General features: G+C 50.9%; 1 protein-coding gene across 4 annotated transcripts in view; it reads left to right on the top strand.

Moving 5' to 3' along the window:
* SLC13A5 (solute carrier family 13 member 5) overlaps positions 1–17,713 on the top strand; it is a 28,605-nt gene extending 10,892 nt beyond the window's left edge. For 2 of the 4 annotated variants that reach the window (XM_077969289.1, XM_077969288.1), the window contains 7 exons: positions 1,341–1,463; positions 6,500–6,715; positions 8,275–8,375; positions 9,286–9,404; positions 11,556–11,717; positions 14,789–14,926; positions 16,123–17,713. In XM_077969289.1, coding sequence (XP_077825415.1) covers positions 1,341–1,463; positions 6,500–6,715; positions 8,275–8,375; positions 9,286–9,404; positions 11,556–11,717; positions 14,789–14,926; positions 16,123–16,254 — 991 coding nt within the window. In that variant the 3' untranslated portion in view covers positions 16,255–17,713. 4 annotated transcript variants of the gene reach the window in all.
* The last annotated feature ends 1,211 nt before the right edge of the window (positions 17,714–18,924 follow it).

Raw genomic sequence — 18,924 nt, 5'->3', positions numbered from 1 at the left:
AAAGACTCCCCACCACTCCCTTGGCTCACTGCCTTTGGTGGCTAATGGTGATGGTGCCGTGATATCTGAGGTCTACAGATGGTATGAAGGGCTGGGGTTGGGTCATTCACTGCCTCACTGCCTCCTTATAGTCCCACTGACTGCCTTTGAGGTGACAGGTCCCCTTGTGAGGTGTACAGGTGAACCATGGGGTGGTGTGGAACTTTCCAGCCTTGGCCACAAAGGGATGCAGGCCATGAGGACCCCATTTCTGTACCTGGCCTCCTGCTGGGTGGGGCTGGGATCACAAGAGGGAGAGGAACCTGGACCCTGCCACGGGGTAGTCATGGTCTGTTGAGGGTGGCAAGGTGCCTGGGGCTTCCAGGCACGTCTGGTAAATAAACGTATTAATTGAGGTATGTACTAACTGGAGTGGGCAGGAACAAAAACAAGGTGGTGCCATCCTTTGTAGACAGGAGCCTGGACAGGGGTGGGGAGGGCAGTGGGTGCAGGAGCTGAGAGGTGGAAAGGACAGGTCTGGAGCCTGGCTGGGCAGAAACTTGAGGTTCAACAACCCGTTTGTTTTAATTTCGGGAGTGTTTTCTGTAATGATATCCTTACAGTTCTCCAGTAACTTTCTTTGGGAAGAGCAGCCTGTCTGGGCTGAGTGGGGAAAGCTCTGCGTCTGCTTTGACACTCTTGAGCTAAAAGGGGCAGCCGATAGGAGACGGTGCCTGCGGCGGAAGTGGCCCTCCTCCAGCCTCCACTCTGGGAAGCTTTTGAGATTTGCTTTGCTAAGTCAGGGGACCATCCTTTGCAGAAACCCACAGGATGAGATTGCTGAGGGCTCTGTGGATCCCCAGAGCTATCAGTCAAATTACACGCATGTGTATAAAAGGTGTATTTTTCTTTTCTTTTTCTTTCTTTCTTTTTTTTTTTTTTTGAGACAGAGTCTCGCTTTGTTGCCCAGGCTGGAGTGCAGTGGCTGGATCTTGGCTCACTGCAACCTCTGCCTCCCGGGTTCAAGCGATTCTCCTGCTTCAGCCTCCCGAGTAGCTGGGATTACAGGCGCCCGCCACCACGCCTGGGTAATTTTTGTATTATTAGTGGAGACAGGGTTTCACCATGTTGGCCAGGCTAGTCTCAAACTCCTGACCTTATGATCCACCTACCTCGGCCTCCCAGAGTCCTGGAATTACCGGTGTGAGCCACTGCGCCGGCCACAGGCTAGACCCCGGGAGGACATGGCCCCCACACAGGCCCGCCGCTCAGGGCCCAGCTGCTGCTCCGCCCCCACGCACAGGACCAGGCTGGCTTGCCACGGCTCAGCATCTGAGGTGGGGACCGGTGTCTCCTTGCAGGTTGTTTCCCGACAGCAAGGACCTCGTGAACTTTGCCTCCTGGTTTGCATTTGCCTTTCCCAATATGCTGGTGATGCTGCTGTTCGCCTGGCTGTGGCTCCAGTTTGCTTACATGAGATTCAAGTAAGTTTGAGCCGCTCACGGCCTCATTATACCTAATTATGTCTCCAAGCTGCAGAAGAGCCTTCAGACTCAATAGGCGGGTTTACAAAGTCCTCCGCGTCTGACCCTGATCTTTCTCCAGCCCCGTCTCCTGCTAGTCTGCCCTCTTGTTCCTTCCACCCCAGGCTGCTGGCTGAGCTTTGCGCACACGTGGTCCCGTCTTCCTGGAATGCCATTCTCTACCTTCCCACCTCCTCAGCCTTCGAGGCTAGCTCAAATGCTGCTTCCCTGACTTTCCCTCCAACCCCCATTCCATCTCTGAGTGGCCCCTGGGCATATCACAGTCCTGTCCTTTAGTATCTGCGTTTGGGTTCCAGTGACTTTGAATTCCTCCAGAGCCACTCTGATGCCAGACACCCCACACAGCTCCCAGCACAGGGAACAAGAGCAGGCAGGTTAAAGCAATTAAAGATAAGCTGGTCCCCACGTGCCAGTTTGACATTGCTGGATGAGCTTCCTCTTGGCCGTGTGGGTTCATCAGGCCAGGTCACGGCAAACCTGTGACTTAGCTCTGAGCTAAGCGCATATGCTCTGTGCCTCAATGCACGGGAAGTTTAAGTCGAGTAAAACCAGGAGTGATTACAACCGAATCCATCCAAACCCAGACATTTACGGAGTACGTCTGATGTTCCCAGTAGTGTACAGGTCCTAGAAAGTTTACCTTCCTGTTCCTAGCACACAAGCAGGTTCATCAGGGGTCACCTTTGATGGCAGCCAGACTTTGGACAGAAACCATGACCTGTGGCTGACAAATAGCTAAAAAGAAAAGTGATTGTTTTTCTAAAACACACAAATTTATCTGTGGTGCAAAGGTGATGAGACCACAGCAGGATGGAAAGTACTCAGCTCTGAGTTAAGTGCATGTGCTCTGTGCCTCCGTCTACAGGGAGTTCGAGTCAAGTCAAACCAGGGGAATGTGTGACCAGAGGGAAGAGACTCCAAAGCTGCGAGGCAAAAGTGCCCACGGAAACCCGTGATTTCACGGGGAAAATAGGGAATTTTCCTAAGTTTTCTTCTGAAGGAGGAACTGTTCTGAAAACTCCTATTAAAAAGTTGCTATACAGGCCGGGCGCGATGGCTCACACCTGTAATCCCAACATTTTGGGAGGCCGAGGTGGGCAGATCGCCTGAGGTCAGGAGTTTGTAACCAGCCTGGCCAACATGGTGAAACCCCGTCTCTACTAAAAATACAAAAATTAGCCGGGCGTGGTGGCTCACGCCTGTAATCCCAGCACTTTGGGAGGCCGAGGCAGGCGGATCACCTGAGGTCAGGAGTTCAAGACCAGCCTGGCCAACATGGTGAAACCCTGTCTCTACTAAAAATACAAAAGTTAGCTGGGCGTGGTGGTGCACACCTGTAACCCCAGCTACTCGGGACGCTGAGGCAGGAGAATTGCTTGAAGCCGGGAGGTGGAGGTTGCAGTGAGCCAAGATCATGCCACTGCACTCCAGCCTGGGCGACAGAGCAAGACTCTGTCTCAAAAAAAAAAAAAAAAAAAAAAAAAAAAAAAAAAAAAGTTGCTATACACATTCAAAACAATCATAATAATGATAGTAACAATATTAATGATCATTGCCCAAACCCCACTCTGTCCTGCCCATGGACGGGACAGGGGAAACTGTTTTCATGGCTGCCTGGCCACCCAGTTTGACTTTGACAGTAGCTGTCTTTGCCCTGCCTCTTGCATCTGCACCAGGGCCAAAGTCCTGTTCATTTGCTCACATCCATCGAACAGGTCGCTCAGGAGATGGTCCTGGACCTGCTGCAGGTGACCATGTGTGTCTTCTCATGGGGCAATAGAAATAATAATGACCAACATTTATTGAGTGCTCATCATGTACCAGACACAATTTCGAGTGCTCTTTTTCTTTCTTTTCTTTTCTTTTTTTTTGAGACAGAGTCTTGCTCTGTCGCCCAGGCTGGAGTGCAGTGGTGCGATCTCAGCTCGCTGCAACCTCCACCTCCTGGGTTCAAGCAATTCCCCCTGCCTCAGCCACCCAAGTAGCTGGAATTACAGGAACCCACCACCATGCCTGGCTAATTTTTAGTAGAGACGGGGTTTTGCCATGTTGACCAGGCTGGTCTTGAACTCCTAACCTCAGGTGATCTGCCCTCCTTGGCCTCCCAAATTGCTGGCATTACAGATGTGAGCCACCTCGCCTGGCCCAAGCACTCTTAAACTTAATTTTCACAACAACCTGTGAGGTCAGCACTATTATTATTATTCCCAATTTACAGACAAGGCCACTGAGGCATGGAGAGGTTATGTAGTCGACACAGGGGTGTGTCACAGGGAAGCAGGGGGACTGAGACTTAAACCCAGGCATTTTGGCTTCCACTGCGCATGGCATCTGCTTTTGGGGAGGCTGAGGGTTGCTGCCCTTAGTTGCCTCCAGACCTAAGCATGACCAGGTGTCGCAAGCACTAGTTGGGGCCCGAGGTTGCCCTAGAACCCCAAGGCCTGCTGAGAAAGAGGAGGGAGACAGCATGGCGCTGGGGCCAAAAGGGCACCATCCGCTTCTTGTCTGGCCAGAGGTGGATGTCAGGCCCCTGGAGACTCGCAGCCAAGAACCTGAAGCTGAGTCCACCCAGCCTGGCACGGCCTTTCTCAGCTCTCGTTAACTGGCAGGGGAGCCTGAGAGTGTCTGCACAGGGGTCTTCTGAGCATGCTCATGGTGGGGTGTGTGGCTGCAGTCCAGTCCCACCCCTTCCCGACGGGCCACTCTGGTTTGGATGCACACAGTGTGGCTGGCCGTGGTGGCTCACAGGAGCTTTGTTTTGGTTCCAGATCTGGAAGGTAGAGGACAGCTTTTACATTCGGTTTGAGTAATGGGAGCAGTGCTCTGGCCCAGGCCACGTCCTGCCACAAACTAGGACCTGGTAGTCCCTGCCTGCCTTTGTGGCCTCATGGGCCTCCCCACCTGAGCCCAGGGAGCACCTGTCTCAGCTGCAGGAAACAGCTCCACTGTCGCCTCTGCCCTCACTTGAGTTCCTCATCTGAACGATCGTGGAGAACGGGGTTAAGGTCTCGGCCTCTAGCCTAATCCAGAAAAACTATCTTGCTGAGGAGCCTTGTGTAGCCTCGTAGGCTATATGTAGCCAAAAGGGCCAGACCCCACTCCAGGTCCCCCAAGAACTACATGGGATATTATTGCTGGTTATATGTAACTGTCCCAACCAGGCTCACCTCCTGTAATAGTGATGAGGGTTCTTTGGGACCCCTGCCAGGGCGGAGGCATGCAAAGCTCAAGGATCTTTCCCCTCTTCTTGGCTCTGCAGCACATTCAGTCCAAGTTTCCCATGGTGCATCATGGTGAAGGCTGTTCTGCTGCAGGACACTGTGGTCCCCACCCCCGGACCCTGACCTAGGCCCCTCACAGGCCAACTGGACCAATTTACTTGCATCTCATGCCAGCCTAGTCATCAGCAGATGAAATTAACCCAGAGATGAGAGCAAAGCTGCTTAGCACGAGAGACTCTGAAGGCTTAGCGGTACCACTGTGGGGCACCAGCACTGGACGGTTACATACTCCATGCAGCCCCTGAATCTGCAGCTACTGTGGTGCTGGGGATGAGCCGCCAGCACCAAATGCAGGCTCTGGCTCCTGGGCCACTAGTAATACCAAGGTCACCCCTTATGCTGGAAACCTGAAGCCCCTGGCTGAGCCCCAGAATCTCTAGGACGACAGGTGGCAGCAGATAGGTGCTTAGTAGAGCACAAACTTTACCAAGCCAAGGGCGTGACCGCAGAGAGGCCCCGTCTTACACAGCGGAGCCATCCCCATGCCCGATGTCGGGAGAGTGTCCCTAGCGGGTGGCCCTCAGGACACACAGCCTTGCCCCCTTGCCCAGCGGGGAAATGATAGCCAACGGTGCAGACCTGAGATCCCATCAGTGTTGTTGCCTCCTTTTCTGACCCCTGAGCACCCCCAGAAAGCTGTGACCTGATGTCCTGGTGCCCCCATGTACCAGGCCAAGCCACCATCACACCAACACTTGGCCCTCACACTCTCCAAGGCTGTTCACATCCAGCACTGGCTCCAGGAATGAGATCCTATTCCATCAATCCCTGCCTTCCTCTGATTATGTCTCAGGGCCCCCAGGAGGGCTCTCACAAGGGAGGGCTCTCACAAGGGAGGGCTCTCCAGGACAATACTCCTGGCCTTGCCCACCCCTTCAAACCAACAGTGGCTGGAACTGGAATGTGTGAATGGACTCTTCAGCATACCTTAAGGCCTTTGTCCTGTGCACAGTGGCCCCAGTTATCCCCTGTCCACAGCTGAGCTTCCCTCTACACCTCCTCCAAGAACCTCCTCTCCTCCCTGCCTCCTCATGCCAACACCACCTTAGGGAAGGCCCTGCAGGGCACCCTGGACAATGGATACTGGTCCCAAGGGTCCCATCCAGGATGGGGGCACCCATCCTGGGCTGGCTTCCTTCCTGCCCTAGCCATGCCTGCTGCTAACCCCAGGGTCTCCTGGATCCCTAATCCTGCACCTCCAGCTCCAGGGAACACAAGGACCATTCTGCCCCTGACTAGCCCTGTCTGCCAGGGTTCATACTCACTCCCTGCATCTCCCTGAGCCACCTTGGTGATGGCGGTTGGCATCCCAACACCATCGAAGGCAGCTCCAGGCTGAGGTGGAAGGAGGAAGACTTGGGGAGCGTGTGAGGGAGCCCTGATCCCACCTTGCACAGGCTCTGGAACTTCTTATGGCCTTCCCCCAAGTGACCCTGGAGCAGCCAGTCTCCAGGTGGCTGGGCACCTGCCAAGACCCTCTAGGCTCTCTACAGAGACTTTTCCCTACTACATTCTGGGATGGAGGAACGGGAGGAGGAAAGACGCAGGAAGGGCCTTTCTCCAGGCCCCATAGCCGACGAGGACAGCATTATGTGTCTTTTTGCTACATCCTGCTGTAGAACATTTAGGCTCCATCTGACCAGCACCTGCGCCAACCAGTCTGCCCTGCCCTTCTCTCATCTTTGCATTCTCCAGTTTTAAAAAGTCCTGGGGCTGCGGGCTAGAGAGCAAGAAAAACGAGAAGGCTGCCCTCAAGGTGCTGCAGGAGGAATACCGGAAGCTGGGGCCCTTGTCCTTCGCGGAGATCAACGTCCTGATCTGCTTCTTCCTGCTGGTCGTCCTGTGGTTCTCCCGAGACCCCGGCTTCATGCCCGGCTGGCTGACTGTCGCCTGGGTGGAGGGTGAGACAAAGTAAGTCTTTGATTCAATAGAAATCACTGGCTTAGGGCCAGGCGCGGTGGCTCACACCTGTAATCCCAGCACTGTGGGAGGCCGAGGTGGGTGGGTCACCTGAGGTCAGGAGATCGAGACCATCCTGGCTAACAAGGTGATATCCCATCTCTACTAAAAATACAAAAAATTAGCCAGGCGTGGTGGCAGGTGCCTGTAGTCCCAGCTACTCAGGAGGCTGAGGCAAGAGAATCGCTTGAACCCAGGAGGCGGAGGTTGCAGTGAGCCGAGATCATGGCATTGCACTCCAGCCTGGGCGACACAGACAGACTCTGTCTCAAAAAAATAAATAAATAAAAATAAATTTTTTTTAAAAACCCACATCACTGGCTTAGTGCACTGGTGCCTAAATACTGCTGTTCTCGGCTACAGGTGGCAAGAGGAATGTGGCCCAGGCACTCTTGCTTGGTCAAGACTTCTCCTTTTTTGGGAGCTGGGTTTCAGAGAGCACTTTGTGGTTTCATGACTTATTTTTGTTTTCTGACCAAGCTTCACAATAAGACCCCAAATGTGTTCCTGTGATATCCTCTCCTCCCTGAGTAGGCTGAGCAGAAAATCCTTGGCCAGGCAGGGGTGTCCAGAGCTGTGATGTGAGAGATTTCTTGGACTGGGAGTAGGGCTCCCAGAGCTTTGGTTTCCAAATCTCTGCTCTGCCATCTTCCCTTTCTTATCTTCACATCTGGTCAAATCCCTTCAAAGACACACATCTAGGGAGCTTCATAGACAGAGACTTGGCAAAGGGGGTACATGTGGTTTCTTTCCTGGCTAAGACATTGTCAGAATGTAAGAAAGGATGAGAAACATGTACATCCTAGAAAAGGCAGAAGATGTAGGCAGGGAGATGCTCCCTATGATGGCCATTTCGTTTGGAAGGTAGGCTTGGGTCAGCACCAAAGTCTTCGTGGTCATCCTGGTGAACCCAGAATTCTGGAGAACCTGGTCAAGAAGAGGTCCTGAAATACACCTATGGAGAATGCATGCTGAGAGGGGGAATTAGGCTGCTTAGAATCACCCAAAGTTGGTGGTCAAGAGTATGGGCATTTTGATTTCCAGTCAGGATTCAGTCTACCACATCACTCTTATCTTTTTATTTTTTTTTTTTTTTGAGACAGAGTCTCACACTGTCACCCAGGCTGGAATGCAATAGCATGATCTCGACTCACAGCAACCTCCGCCTCCTGGCAATTCTCCTGCCTCAGCCTCCCGAGTAGCTGGAATTACAGGCGCCCGTCACCACATCCTGCTACTTTTTTGTATTTTTAGTAGAGATGGGGTTTCACTATGTTGGCCAGGCTGGTCTTGAACTCCTGACCTCGTGATCCACCATCCTCAGCCTCCCAAAGTGCTGGGATTACAGGTGTGAGCCACTGCGCCCAGCCACCACTCTTAACCTTGACTTTTAGGTCTATGTGAGCCTGTTTCTTTGCATAGGAGCATTTGGACACAGAACTGCCAGAGTTCGGATGGGTTTGTTGAGTGACTGTCTCTGCAGCACCTGAACTGTGCTCTTCTCCACCTAGGTATGTCTCCGATGCCACTGTGGCCATCTTTGTGGCCACCCTGCTATTCATTGTGCCTTCACAGAAGCCCAAGTTTAACTTCTGCAACCAGACTGAGGAAGGTAAGTCTCCTGTTCTGATGGCCCAGTCATCGGGACTGGAGCCCTGGAAGCAAAGGGTCATTATGGGATTCCCTGGGCCCTAGAAGGAGACAGTGCCTCCCAGATAAAGCCTGGGAGACAGTGGCTTTCAAGCTACTGGTGGTATTATTTAGTGCAAAATCTCTTTTTTGCTTTTTAACATTTGAATTTAACATTTGAAATTTTATCTATATTACAACAGGAACCGAAAATGTTTCAAATTTTCCATAACACTGATTTCCATTCAGCAATTTTTTGTTTTCTCTCTTCCTCTCAGTCTTTGCTAATATGCCTATCTATTACATTATAATCAAAACACACACCATTTGAATCCTATTTCTTTGTTGTTTCTTCTTCCGCTTTTGATTGATATTACACTATAAACATTGTCTACTATTGCTACAGTCTTCAAATATATTTTCTCTAATAATGGCATTATATTGCACTGAGGGGTTGCAATCATTCTGCTGTTATAGAACATTTTGGCTGTTTTGAATTTATTTTCATAAATTAATGTTTTCTTCTCTATAGCTTTTCGTTTAAGGGTATTTTTTCTTTAGGATAAACTTCTAGGAGTAACATTGCTGGGGTGATAGAATATAAAGTCTTAATGGCCCTTAAAATGTATGGCCAAATTGCTTCTCAAAAAGGTTATACCAATTTATGATGCTATTAGGAAAGTGTGTAATAGTTTCACCATATCCTCACCAGCAATGTATATATTATTGTAAACTTTAGCTAATTTATAGGTAGGAGATGGTACCTCATTGTCCTTAACGGCTTTATTCCCCCTTGATTAGATTTCTTTTGTCTCCTAATGATGCTCTGGTGTGTGTGTGTGTGTGTGTGTGTGTGTGTGTGTGTGTGTGTGTGTGTTTATTTTTCTTCCCAGAAAGGAAAACTCCATTTTATCCCCCTCCCCTGCTGGACTGGAAGGTAACCCAGGAGAAAGTGCCCTGGGGCATCGTGCTGCTACTAGGGGGCGGATTTGCTCTGGCTAAAGGATCCGAGGTAACTTCTCCAGCCACAGGCTGCCCAGAGCCCTCTTCTTGGTCAAGAGGGTGGCGTTTCTCCTCCCTTCCGTCCATGGGCTTGTGTGTTTCTATGCCTACATCCTTCGTACAATCGCACGTTCTTTGAGGACATGGGCTCTGTCTTGTAATCTAGGAACTCTACACCACACATAGGGCCTGGAAGACAGAAAGTAACCTTTGAGCGATTGCAGGAATGAGGGAATGAGTGACCGTGGTTAGCCAAGAGAGGCAGAGGACACTGTCAGGTACCCTCTGGGGTTTGATCACCATAATCTCTGCTTTGATTTGTCTGAGGGAAATCTTTCTTTCCAGTCCTTGTCAATATTGTTTGCTACTACCTTTGGTCCTTCTACTGGCTGAACTCTTTGTTAACATGGTAGCTACTTCAAAATTTTTCTTTAGCTAAGTATGTAGCAGCATAGGAAGAGAAGAACATGTTGGAAAATACACAAAAATATATCTTTCTTTACCTCCTTCTATCCCTCCTGGGGATAGAAATGAACCAGAAGGAGAGATGAGCCAGCTTGCTGCTGCTGTCCTCCAACCAACCATCTATTCGCCCAGCCATCCAGGAGTGTAATAGACAGACTTGGTCTTGTTATTGCTGTTTCTTCAATATCTAGGACACAGCCTGGTGCCTAGTGGGTGCTAAGTTTTTGTGGGGGTGAACAAATCCATCTATCTAGTCACCTCTCCATCCATTCATCCATGCATCTATTCATGTCTTCATCCATCCATCCATCCATCCAACCATCCATCCATCCGTCTGTCCATCCATCCATCCATCTATCCATCCATCCACTCATTCAACCATCCATCCATCCACCCATCTATCCATCCATCCATCCATCCATCCATCCATCCATCCATCCATCCATCCACCCATCTATCCATCCACCCATTCAACCATCCATCCATCCACCCATCTATCCATCCATCCATCCATCCATCCATCCATCCATCCAACATTCCTATTATGTCTCTAGTGTTAGGCCAGGCACAGAGATTACAGAGGAGATTGAGATATGGTCCCTGTTAGTGACAGACTTCACAGACTAGGGAGGGGCACATATGTGGAAAGGCATTTCAGGAAGTGGCACACAGGTGAGGGAAAAATGTGAGGTATTTAGCTGAGGAGAAGTAGAAGAGGTGGCTGGTGAGGCTACCAGAAACCACTTCTCTGAGGGCCCCAAGATAGGGGGGTGTGGACTTGATTGTGAAGGCAGTAGACAGCCACTGAAGGACTGAGGCCAGGGGGTGAGTTGGTCAGATCTGCACTTGAGGAAATCACTCTGATGTCTGGAGTGGGGGCCTGGGATGGGCAGGGCTTGGAGGAGAGCTAGCGGAGACTCTGCAGCCTTCATCTCACTCAAGCTCAGAACTTTGGACTCTGTGGACTTTCTCTCCTCCTCTGGCCCCCAGCTCAGCACAGTCTCCAGCTTTACTTCGGACTCAGACTCTTCCTGCTCAGCCTTCATTGCTGACTTCTCCTCTGTTCTCCCCGAAATAAGAGCGTCTGCCCAGGCTCTGTCCTTGGCCTCTCCTCTTTTCACACTTCATTCTCTCCCTGGACAATCTCTTCTCAGCCTAAAGCCCTAAATCTAAACCCTCAATTTCTGGCTGAAATCATTCTTCTGAGCTTCCAAAACTGTGGAGGGCTGAGGAGGAGATGGATGTGAGACATTTGGGTGACTTGGTGACTGACTAGGTTTAAGGAAGGAGGGGAACAGAGACCAGCAGCATGACTCCCAGCCTACTGGGCTGGATGGCTGGTGGATGGTGAGTCCTTTCACCAGACTGGGAGGCCCAGAGAAAGAAGCAGATTCCGGTCTATGGAGGATGAATGCCGGGTGGAGCATTTGAGTCTATTGTGCTCTTGGGACATCTGGGTGGACACTTCCAGAAGGCGTAGGGGTATGTAAATCCACATAGTAGGCCAGCTGGCTGGAAATACAGATTTAGGAGACAGCAGAGTGAGGATGGGAATGAAAATGGTGGGAATGGATGAGGTCACCTATGAGGTGTAGAGAAACAGGGTGGGGAGGGGAGGACGGGCCAAGCTTGCTCTGGCCCTGAAGGAACTGCAAGCTGGGAGCCCTCAGATGACTGCCCTCCTGGTGCTTCCCAGGCCTCGGGGCTGTCCGTGTGGATGGGGAAGCAGATGGAGCCCTTGCATGCAGTGCCCGCAGCAGCCATCACCTTGATCTTATCCTTGCTTGTTGCTGTGTTCACTGAGTGCACAAGCAACGTGGCCACCACCACCTTGTTCCTGCCCATCTTTGCCTCCATGGTAAGTAACCTGATGGTGGGGAGGGGCCCTTCCACTTCACAGGAAGCCGCCAACCCATGGCCATGTTGTGGGTCCCTGACGAGGCAGCGATATCCAGGCCAGAGTCAGACCAGGCTTTGGAGACCTGGGTCTGGCTGTGACATGGATTTGTGCACCCTGGATGCCTCTGCCCCTGAGGCCTCTGCTGCTTTGCCACTCCTCTTTGTACCCCTTGTGCTGACCAAAGCACCAACCATGGACCAAGTGCTCAAGTTTATTTTATAAATCTAACTGGATTGTTTTTCAAGCTGGGGAGACAGGACTTGGGGTAAGGAGGAGCAGGCCAGTGCCATGGTCTCTGAGCATGTAGCACAGGTGTGCAGGAGGACTGCAGACCGGGAGCACCACTGGCTGGAACCCCCCAGGAAGAGGCCTTGGAGGAGTGGGGACTTGGGAGTAGGTAGGAGGGGAGAGAGAATTCTGGGAAGATGGAGCAGCACAAGTAAAGGCAATGGTGCACATGACCGAGGACTCCTGGAAGCCTTGCTTGGTGAGCACAGGGATAAGGGATCCTGGAGAATTGAGAGGGGTAGCTGTTGGTTGTGGGAAAAGCTGCTGAGTGCCAGGCTAAAGCATTCTGTTCTATGGACAAGCATGTTTTTGGGTTGGGATTGAGAAGAAAGGAGAGCTTATAGGAAAATCAGTGGCTTTTTTTTTTTTTGCATTTCTTTCTGTCATCCATTGCAAAGACACACCCGCTTCAGGGTAGTATGGAAAGATCCCTGGTCTCGCAGTCAGAAGACCCGAGTTCAAGATGTGGGATCTCTGAACATGGCCCTTCAGTTCTCTCCTCTGAGAGCTGTGCTGATGGCTGTGAAAAGCCTCTGTAGACTACAAAATGAGCATGGGAGAGGCTGTCATTATTCTGGAATTGGGAGACAGATTTCCAGAGGGCCTGGACACAGGATTGAAGGTGGTGAATTTCCGTTCAGCTGCCTGGGTGTCTGCGTGTATAAAAAGCAAACCTAAGTGGTTTTTTTTTTTCTCTTCCAAGTGAAGATGAAAGTGTTAAAAATAGCAAGGAGGTGAAAGTGTTAAAAATAACGAAGTGGTCTGTCTCCTCTTCTCCTAAGCAGACTGTCCAAACAGATGCGCGGTAGGAGGAGCACCTTTGATGCTAGGCAAGGCACGTGGTGGTGATGCCTCCTCTCTCCTAGCACAGACCCTGGCTTTGTCATCTCCAGCCCTAACTGGGAGCATCGAGGGCCCCAACCAGGAAAATGCAGGCCCTAACAGGCTCTTTGAAAACAAGCTTTGCTAGAACCAGGAACCCCAAGTAAAATTTCCCCCAGCTACCTCTAAGGCCCATCACACTCCTGTCTCACACCCACCTATGAGAAAGGAAAAGGTGATGGTCGTTGAGCTGGGCTGCAGAGGAGTGTGGGGTGCAGACACCATGAGGTACCCACAGCCAGGAAAATGAGGATGGTCGGGGAACCAAAACATTAAACCTGCTCAGACCCGTTGACTCAGCAATTTCATGTCTGGGAATATCTCTTAGGAAAGTAATCAGAGATCCCTACCAATATATGTTATGATGATGTATGACAGAATTATTATACAAATATATCCATAGTAAAAGGGGGTTTGCTGAAATAAATTATCATATATTCATGTAATGTAACACTATCAGGCCATTAAAAATCAGTTTCAAAGGGTAATAAAATGGGAACATGCTCATAGTATAGATTTTTTAAATTGCAGATGATATATGGCTAAAAATGTCTAATAATGCAAAGATGTATACAGACCTTAATCCTCTAGCCTTTTCCCTAGAGATGACCTCTGTTATTAATTTCTCAGGTATCTTTCTGGATATTATACACACACACACACACACACACACACATATACACATTCTTTTTAAATAAAAGGTATCATTCTATAGTCATTACACATCTTATTTTTATTTTATTTATTTATTTTTTTGAGACAGAGTTTCACTCTTATCACCCAGGCTGGAGTACAATGGTGTGATCTCAGCTCACTGCAACCTCCACCTCCTGGGTTGAAGCGATTCTCCTGCCTCAGCTTCCCGAGTAGCTGAGATTACAGGCACCCGCCACCTTGCCGGGCTAATTTTTGTATTTTTAGTCGAGATGGGGTTTCAGCACGTTGGTCAGGCTGGTCTCGAACTCCTGACTTCAGGTGATCCGCCCACCTCGGCCTCCCAAAGTGCTGGGATTACAGGCATGAGCCACTGCGCCTGGACATACATCTTAATTTTTAAAAAATCTAACCATCGGTCTTGGAGATCTTTCCTTATTGACACAAAAAACCAATCCAATTCTTTACAGCTGCATACTATTCCATCATTTGTATGTGTCATATTTTATTTAATCATCCCGCTATTAATGACCATTGAGTTGGCTTCCTGCGTTTTGCCATTACATTGTTGCAACAAACATGTTTGCATGTGTCTGCCCTCATGTGCATGTAAATCTGCATGATACATGATTGATTTGATAGATTTTAGGAATTACATCATTCTTTCATACACTCAGCAACTATTTAATGAGTGCCTACTCTCTGATAGGTGGTGTTAGATGTGGCTAAATTTTAAAGTGTAGAATTTAAAAGGTGGGCTACCAAATTCCATGTGCAAAATGACCCCACGCATGTATAAAAACACACACATCCACAGATTTATATGCAGGAGAGAAGATGTGGTCCCTGGCCTCTAGGCTGTCTCAGTCTGTGGCAGGACAGACAGACAAGTGCACGTGGCACTGTAAGGTTGAGCACAGTCTAAGTACTCAGCATGGTCTCTGGCACATAGTAGGTGCCCAAGAAATACATGTGGAATGAATTGAGGGGGTAAGGGCTTCCAGGGCAGGTAACCTCTAAGCGCAGCCTTCAGTGCTCTGTAGGTGGAATTATCTGCTAGAGACGTGGCAAAAGGGAGAGGAATCAAGACAGAGGCCCAGAGGTTCAAACGTACCCGGCACATTCAGAGAATCCCTTTCAGAAACGCATCCCCAAGAGCTTCTGTGTTCTCTACGGTGATGTTGCAGTGCTGTGTTTTTCTGCAGTCTCGCTCCATCGGCCTCAATCCTCTGTACGTCATGCTGCCCTGTACCCTGAGCGCCTCCTTTGCCTTCATGTTGCCTGTGGCCACCCCTCCGAATGCCATCGTGTTCACCTACGGGCACCTCAAGGTTGCTGACATGGTAACAGCTGTTTTTATTTACTCCCATCGGACTATAATGCTGTTGTCATAAGGGATGCCCCATTTATGAATGACAGAGTTTCAAAACGATGTCACGTGATTTGGGAATACCGCGGAGCATCCAGACCCGTAGCCGTTGCTGACATTTAGAAGGGAGCTTTTCTTCTTTTTTTGAGATGATCTCAAGCCTCACACACTGTTCTTTCTCTGAGGTGGGTTATAGACTCTCCCACCTGGAGAAGCCAATGCAGGCACCATGGGAGTCCTTGGAAGGGGTGAAGATGGGGCTGAGGGACTCACATGGCCAAGGATGGACTTGACAAATTAGCAAGAACCATGAAGATAGGCAGGGCAGGCTTAGGCAGCAAGGGATGCTAGTGACAGTCACAGAGATTGGTAGGGGTGTCTGAAGAGGCAGAAGCAGGGAGAGGAAGAGAGAGACCACTACTTGGGAGTAGATGATGCCCTGGAAACAAATGTAGTCAGCGAAAGAACTCTTCATGCCTGGCTTGGCTCTGTCACCTTTGCTGGGAGAAGGGCAGCTTTGCAGCTCTGGGCTGGGAAAGGGGCAAGTGTATGAGCCCAGGAGGCCAGAAATGTCCCTTGGACATTTGATGTTCGTTATCTCAGAACCTCGGCTGGGTATCTCGGGGACTCCAAGGAGCGTTTTCATAAATAGGGTGGGTCCCAGAAACCATGAACTGCAAACTTGATTGCAGTCCCCGGTAAAATATCTACAACGGGCTAGTGAAGCAACGGTTAGTGATCACGAGGGAAGATTGCAGAGCGGGCATCAGAAAGAGCCTGAGGAGGTCCATGGGGAAGCTGGCACGTCCTTGTAGGATGGTTAAGGCACTGGGGTGAGCAATGAACCTGGACTCACACACTGGGCTCTGTCACCGTTTCCCTGAATGGCCTAAGCTGTTGCCTCCTGTCACCTCTCTGAGGTCATTTTCCAAATGCTCACGGGCATAGAGAACCCATCTGTTCTGCCTACTTCCCAGGGATGCCTTGAGCACTGAGGATACCTGGGGGACATGAAGTCGCTCTGTCCTGGGGGTCGGGACACCCCAGCCAGGGACAGAGCATGGCACGGGGACACTGAGGTCCAGTGAGCCGACGCTTTGTCCTCCTCTTTGAGAGCGCTAGTTCCCAGGAGGCCTCAGGGTGCTGACTCTGACGCTGTCTCTTTTCCAGGTGAAAACAGGAGTCGTAATGAACATAATTGGAGTCTTCTGTGTGTTTTTGGCTGTCAACACCTGGGGACGGGCCATATTTGACTTGGATCATTTCCCTGACTGGGCTAATGTGACACATATTGAGACTTAGGAAGAGCCACAAGACCACGCACACAGCCCTCGCCCTCCTCAGGACTACCGAACCTTCTGGCACACCTTGTACAGAGTTTTGGGATTCACACCCCAAAGCGACCCAATGACGTCCACACACCACCAAAACCCAGCCAATGGGCCACCTCTTCTTCCAGGCTCGGATGCAGAGATGGTCATGGGCAGCTGGAGGGCAGGCTCAGAAATGAAGGGAACCCCTCAGTGGCGTGCTGGACCCATCTTTCCCAAGCCTTGCCATTATCTCTGTGAGGGAGGGCAGGTAGCTGAGGGATCAGATGCAGGCTCCTGTACCCGCTCTGCCTCAAGCATCCCCCACACGGGGCTCTGGTTTTCACTCGCTTCGTCCTAGGTAGTTTAAATGGGAATCAGACCCCCTGGTTGAGAGGTAAGACAACCACCCACCCTTGCCCATGCCCCTTCCGGCTCTCCTTGAGCAGCCTCAGATCATCTCTGTCACTCTGAAAGGGACACCCCAGCCAGGGACAGAATGCCTGGTCTTGCGCAACCTCCCGCTGCGAGAGTGGGAATCAGAACTTTCTGGAGCCTCTGGGAACTCCTCGTGTGGCCACCACCAAAGGATGAGGAATCTGAGTTGCTAACTTCAGGATGACACCTGGCTTCCCACCCACAGCGCAACACAGGCCGACCTACTCCCTTTGTCGCCTTGTTCTGTTTTAATCGACTGGACCCCTGTCCCACCTCTCCAGTGAGCCTCCTTCAACTCCTTGGTCCGCTGTTGTCTGGGCCAGCATTTGCCGAGTTGCCCTGGCTGGCACTCTCTGGGGGTCCCCCTTTTCTCCCAGGCAGGTCATCTTTTCTGGGAGATGCTTCCCCTGCCGTCCCCAAATAGCTAGGATCACACTCCAAGTATGGGCAGTGATGGTGCTCTGGGGGCCACAGTGGGCTATCTAGGTCCTCCCCACCTGAGGCCCAGAGTGGACACAGCTGTTAATTTCCACTGGCTACGCCACTTCAGAGTCTTCCATGCCAGAGTTTGAGCTCCTCTGGGGAAAGCCTTTCCTTTGTTGACTGGTCTTCACAGCCATGGCTGGTGACAACAGGATTGCTTGTCTCTCAGCAAACAACCCCTGCCTGTGGGCCAATCTACTTGAAGTTACTTGGACAAAGACCCCAAAGTGGGGCAACAACTCCAGAGTGGCTGTGGGAATCTTCAGAACCCCCCTGTAAGAGACGGACATGAGAGACAAGCACCTTCCTTTCCCCACAAGTCCGTTTTATTTCCTTCTTGGGCTGCTCTGGAAGAGGGGCAGCAGCAAAGAGACGGGCTCCTGGATGGCATTTTCCAGGGCAGGAGAAAGTATGAGAGCCTCAGGAAACCCCATCAAGGACCGAGTATGTGTCTGGTTCCTTGGGTGGGATGATTCCTGACCACACTGTCCAGCTCTTGCTCTCATTAAATGCTCTGTCTCCCATGGAAAGCTCCACTGTGCTGCTGACTTGTCTCTGGTTTTCTGCAGTGTGGGGAACCCAGGGAGGCAGATGAATGAACGGTTGCTCCCTGCTCACCGACTGGGTGTCAGGCCTCCCTGTCCCTGTTGAATCCACTAGTCATCTCATTCGATCTTCGCAGCAACCCTGTGAGATAGGAAAGTGTTATTATCCTGCTTTGTCTTTCAAAAAAAAAGTGAGGTTCAGAGAGGCCAAGGGAAGTGTCCGAAGTCACACATCAAGTTACTGGCAGTTACAGTTCCAACCTAGAGCTTCCAACTCCATACCCCCTGCTCTTCTGCTAGCCATGAAGGGCTTTGACCTTATGGGGCTTGTAGGGAAAGGTGAGTGGCCAAGAGCAAGTCCATGCCAAGGGAAGATCCAAACATGAGTCCCTGTCTGTTGCCTCCCTTGAGATAGGCACAGGACAAGTGATCAATGAGATGGGGTGGTCCTTGCCCTAAGAAGCAAAGTGTTTGGTTGGGGAGGGAAGTAGGGAAAAGGCTGCCACCTCCCCCTACCAAGGTACAACTGTTCTTCCTCCCCAGCCCTCTGTCACTGCCTTCCATGCTGCTGCTGTTGACTGGCCTGCCCCACCAGACTGAGGGCTCTGACTGCCCACCGAGTCTAGTGTCAGCATTATGACTGACCCAGGGCAGGTTCTATAGTTAGTATGATGGATAAATAAATGATTGGTCAGTGTGGTCCGTTAGGTGCAAGCTGGTGGTAGTAGGCAAGGTCAATGAAGGTCATCCAAGGTAGGCGTTGAAGGATGAGTAGAATGGCCAGGGGTAATGGGGGAGGAACTGGTAGGTGGGTGGAGGACTCTTCCAGACACCATGTGGTTGAGGGCTGACAAAAAGCTAGGTGGAGGGCTTCCAGAGTGCCAAGCTCCCACCTGAAGAGGCTGACCAGAGGCCAGTCCTAAACAACTTCTCTAGGAGTTGGCCGGAGTTGCACTAACATGTATGGTCTCCCCAACCAAACACTTTGCTTCTTAGGGCAAGGACCACTCTGTCTCATTGATCACTGTCCTGAGCCTATCTCAGGGGAGGCAACAGGGAGGGACCCATATTTGGAGATCTTCCCTTGGAGTGACTTGCTCTTGGTAACTCACCTTTCCCTAGAAGCCCTATGAGGCCAAGGCCCTTCATGGCTAGCGGAAGGAGCAGCGGGCATGGAGTTGGAAGATCTGGGTTGG

The sequence above is a fragment of the Macaca mulatta genome, chromosome 16 (genome assembly GCF_049350105.2).
Source record: "Macaca mulatta isolate MMU2019108-1 chromosome 16, T2T-MMU8v2.0, whole genome shotgun sequence".
Classification (NCBI taxonomy): Eukaryota; Metazoa; Chordata; class Mammalia; order Primates; family Cercopithecidae; genus Macaca; species Macaca mulatta.
This window is presented reverse-complemented; position numbering and strand designations above follow the sequence as displayed.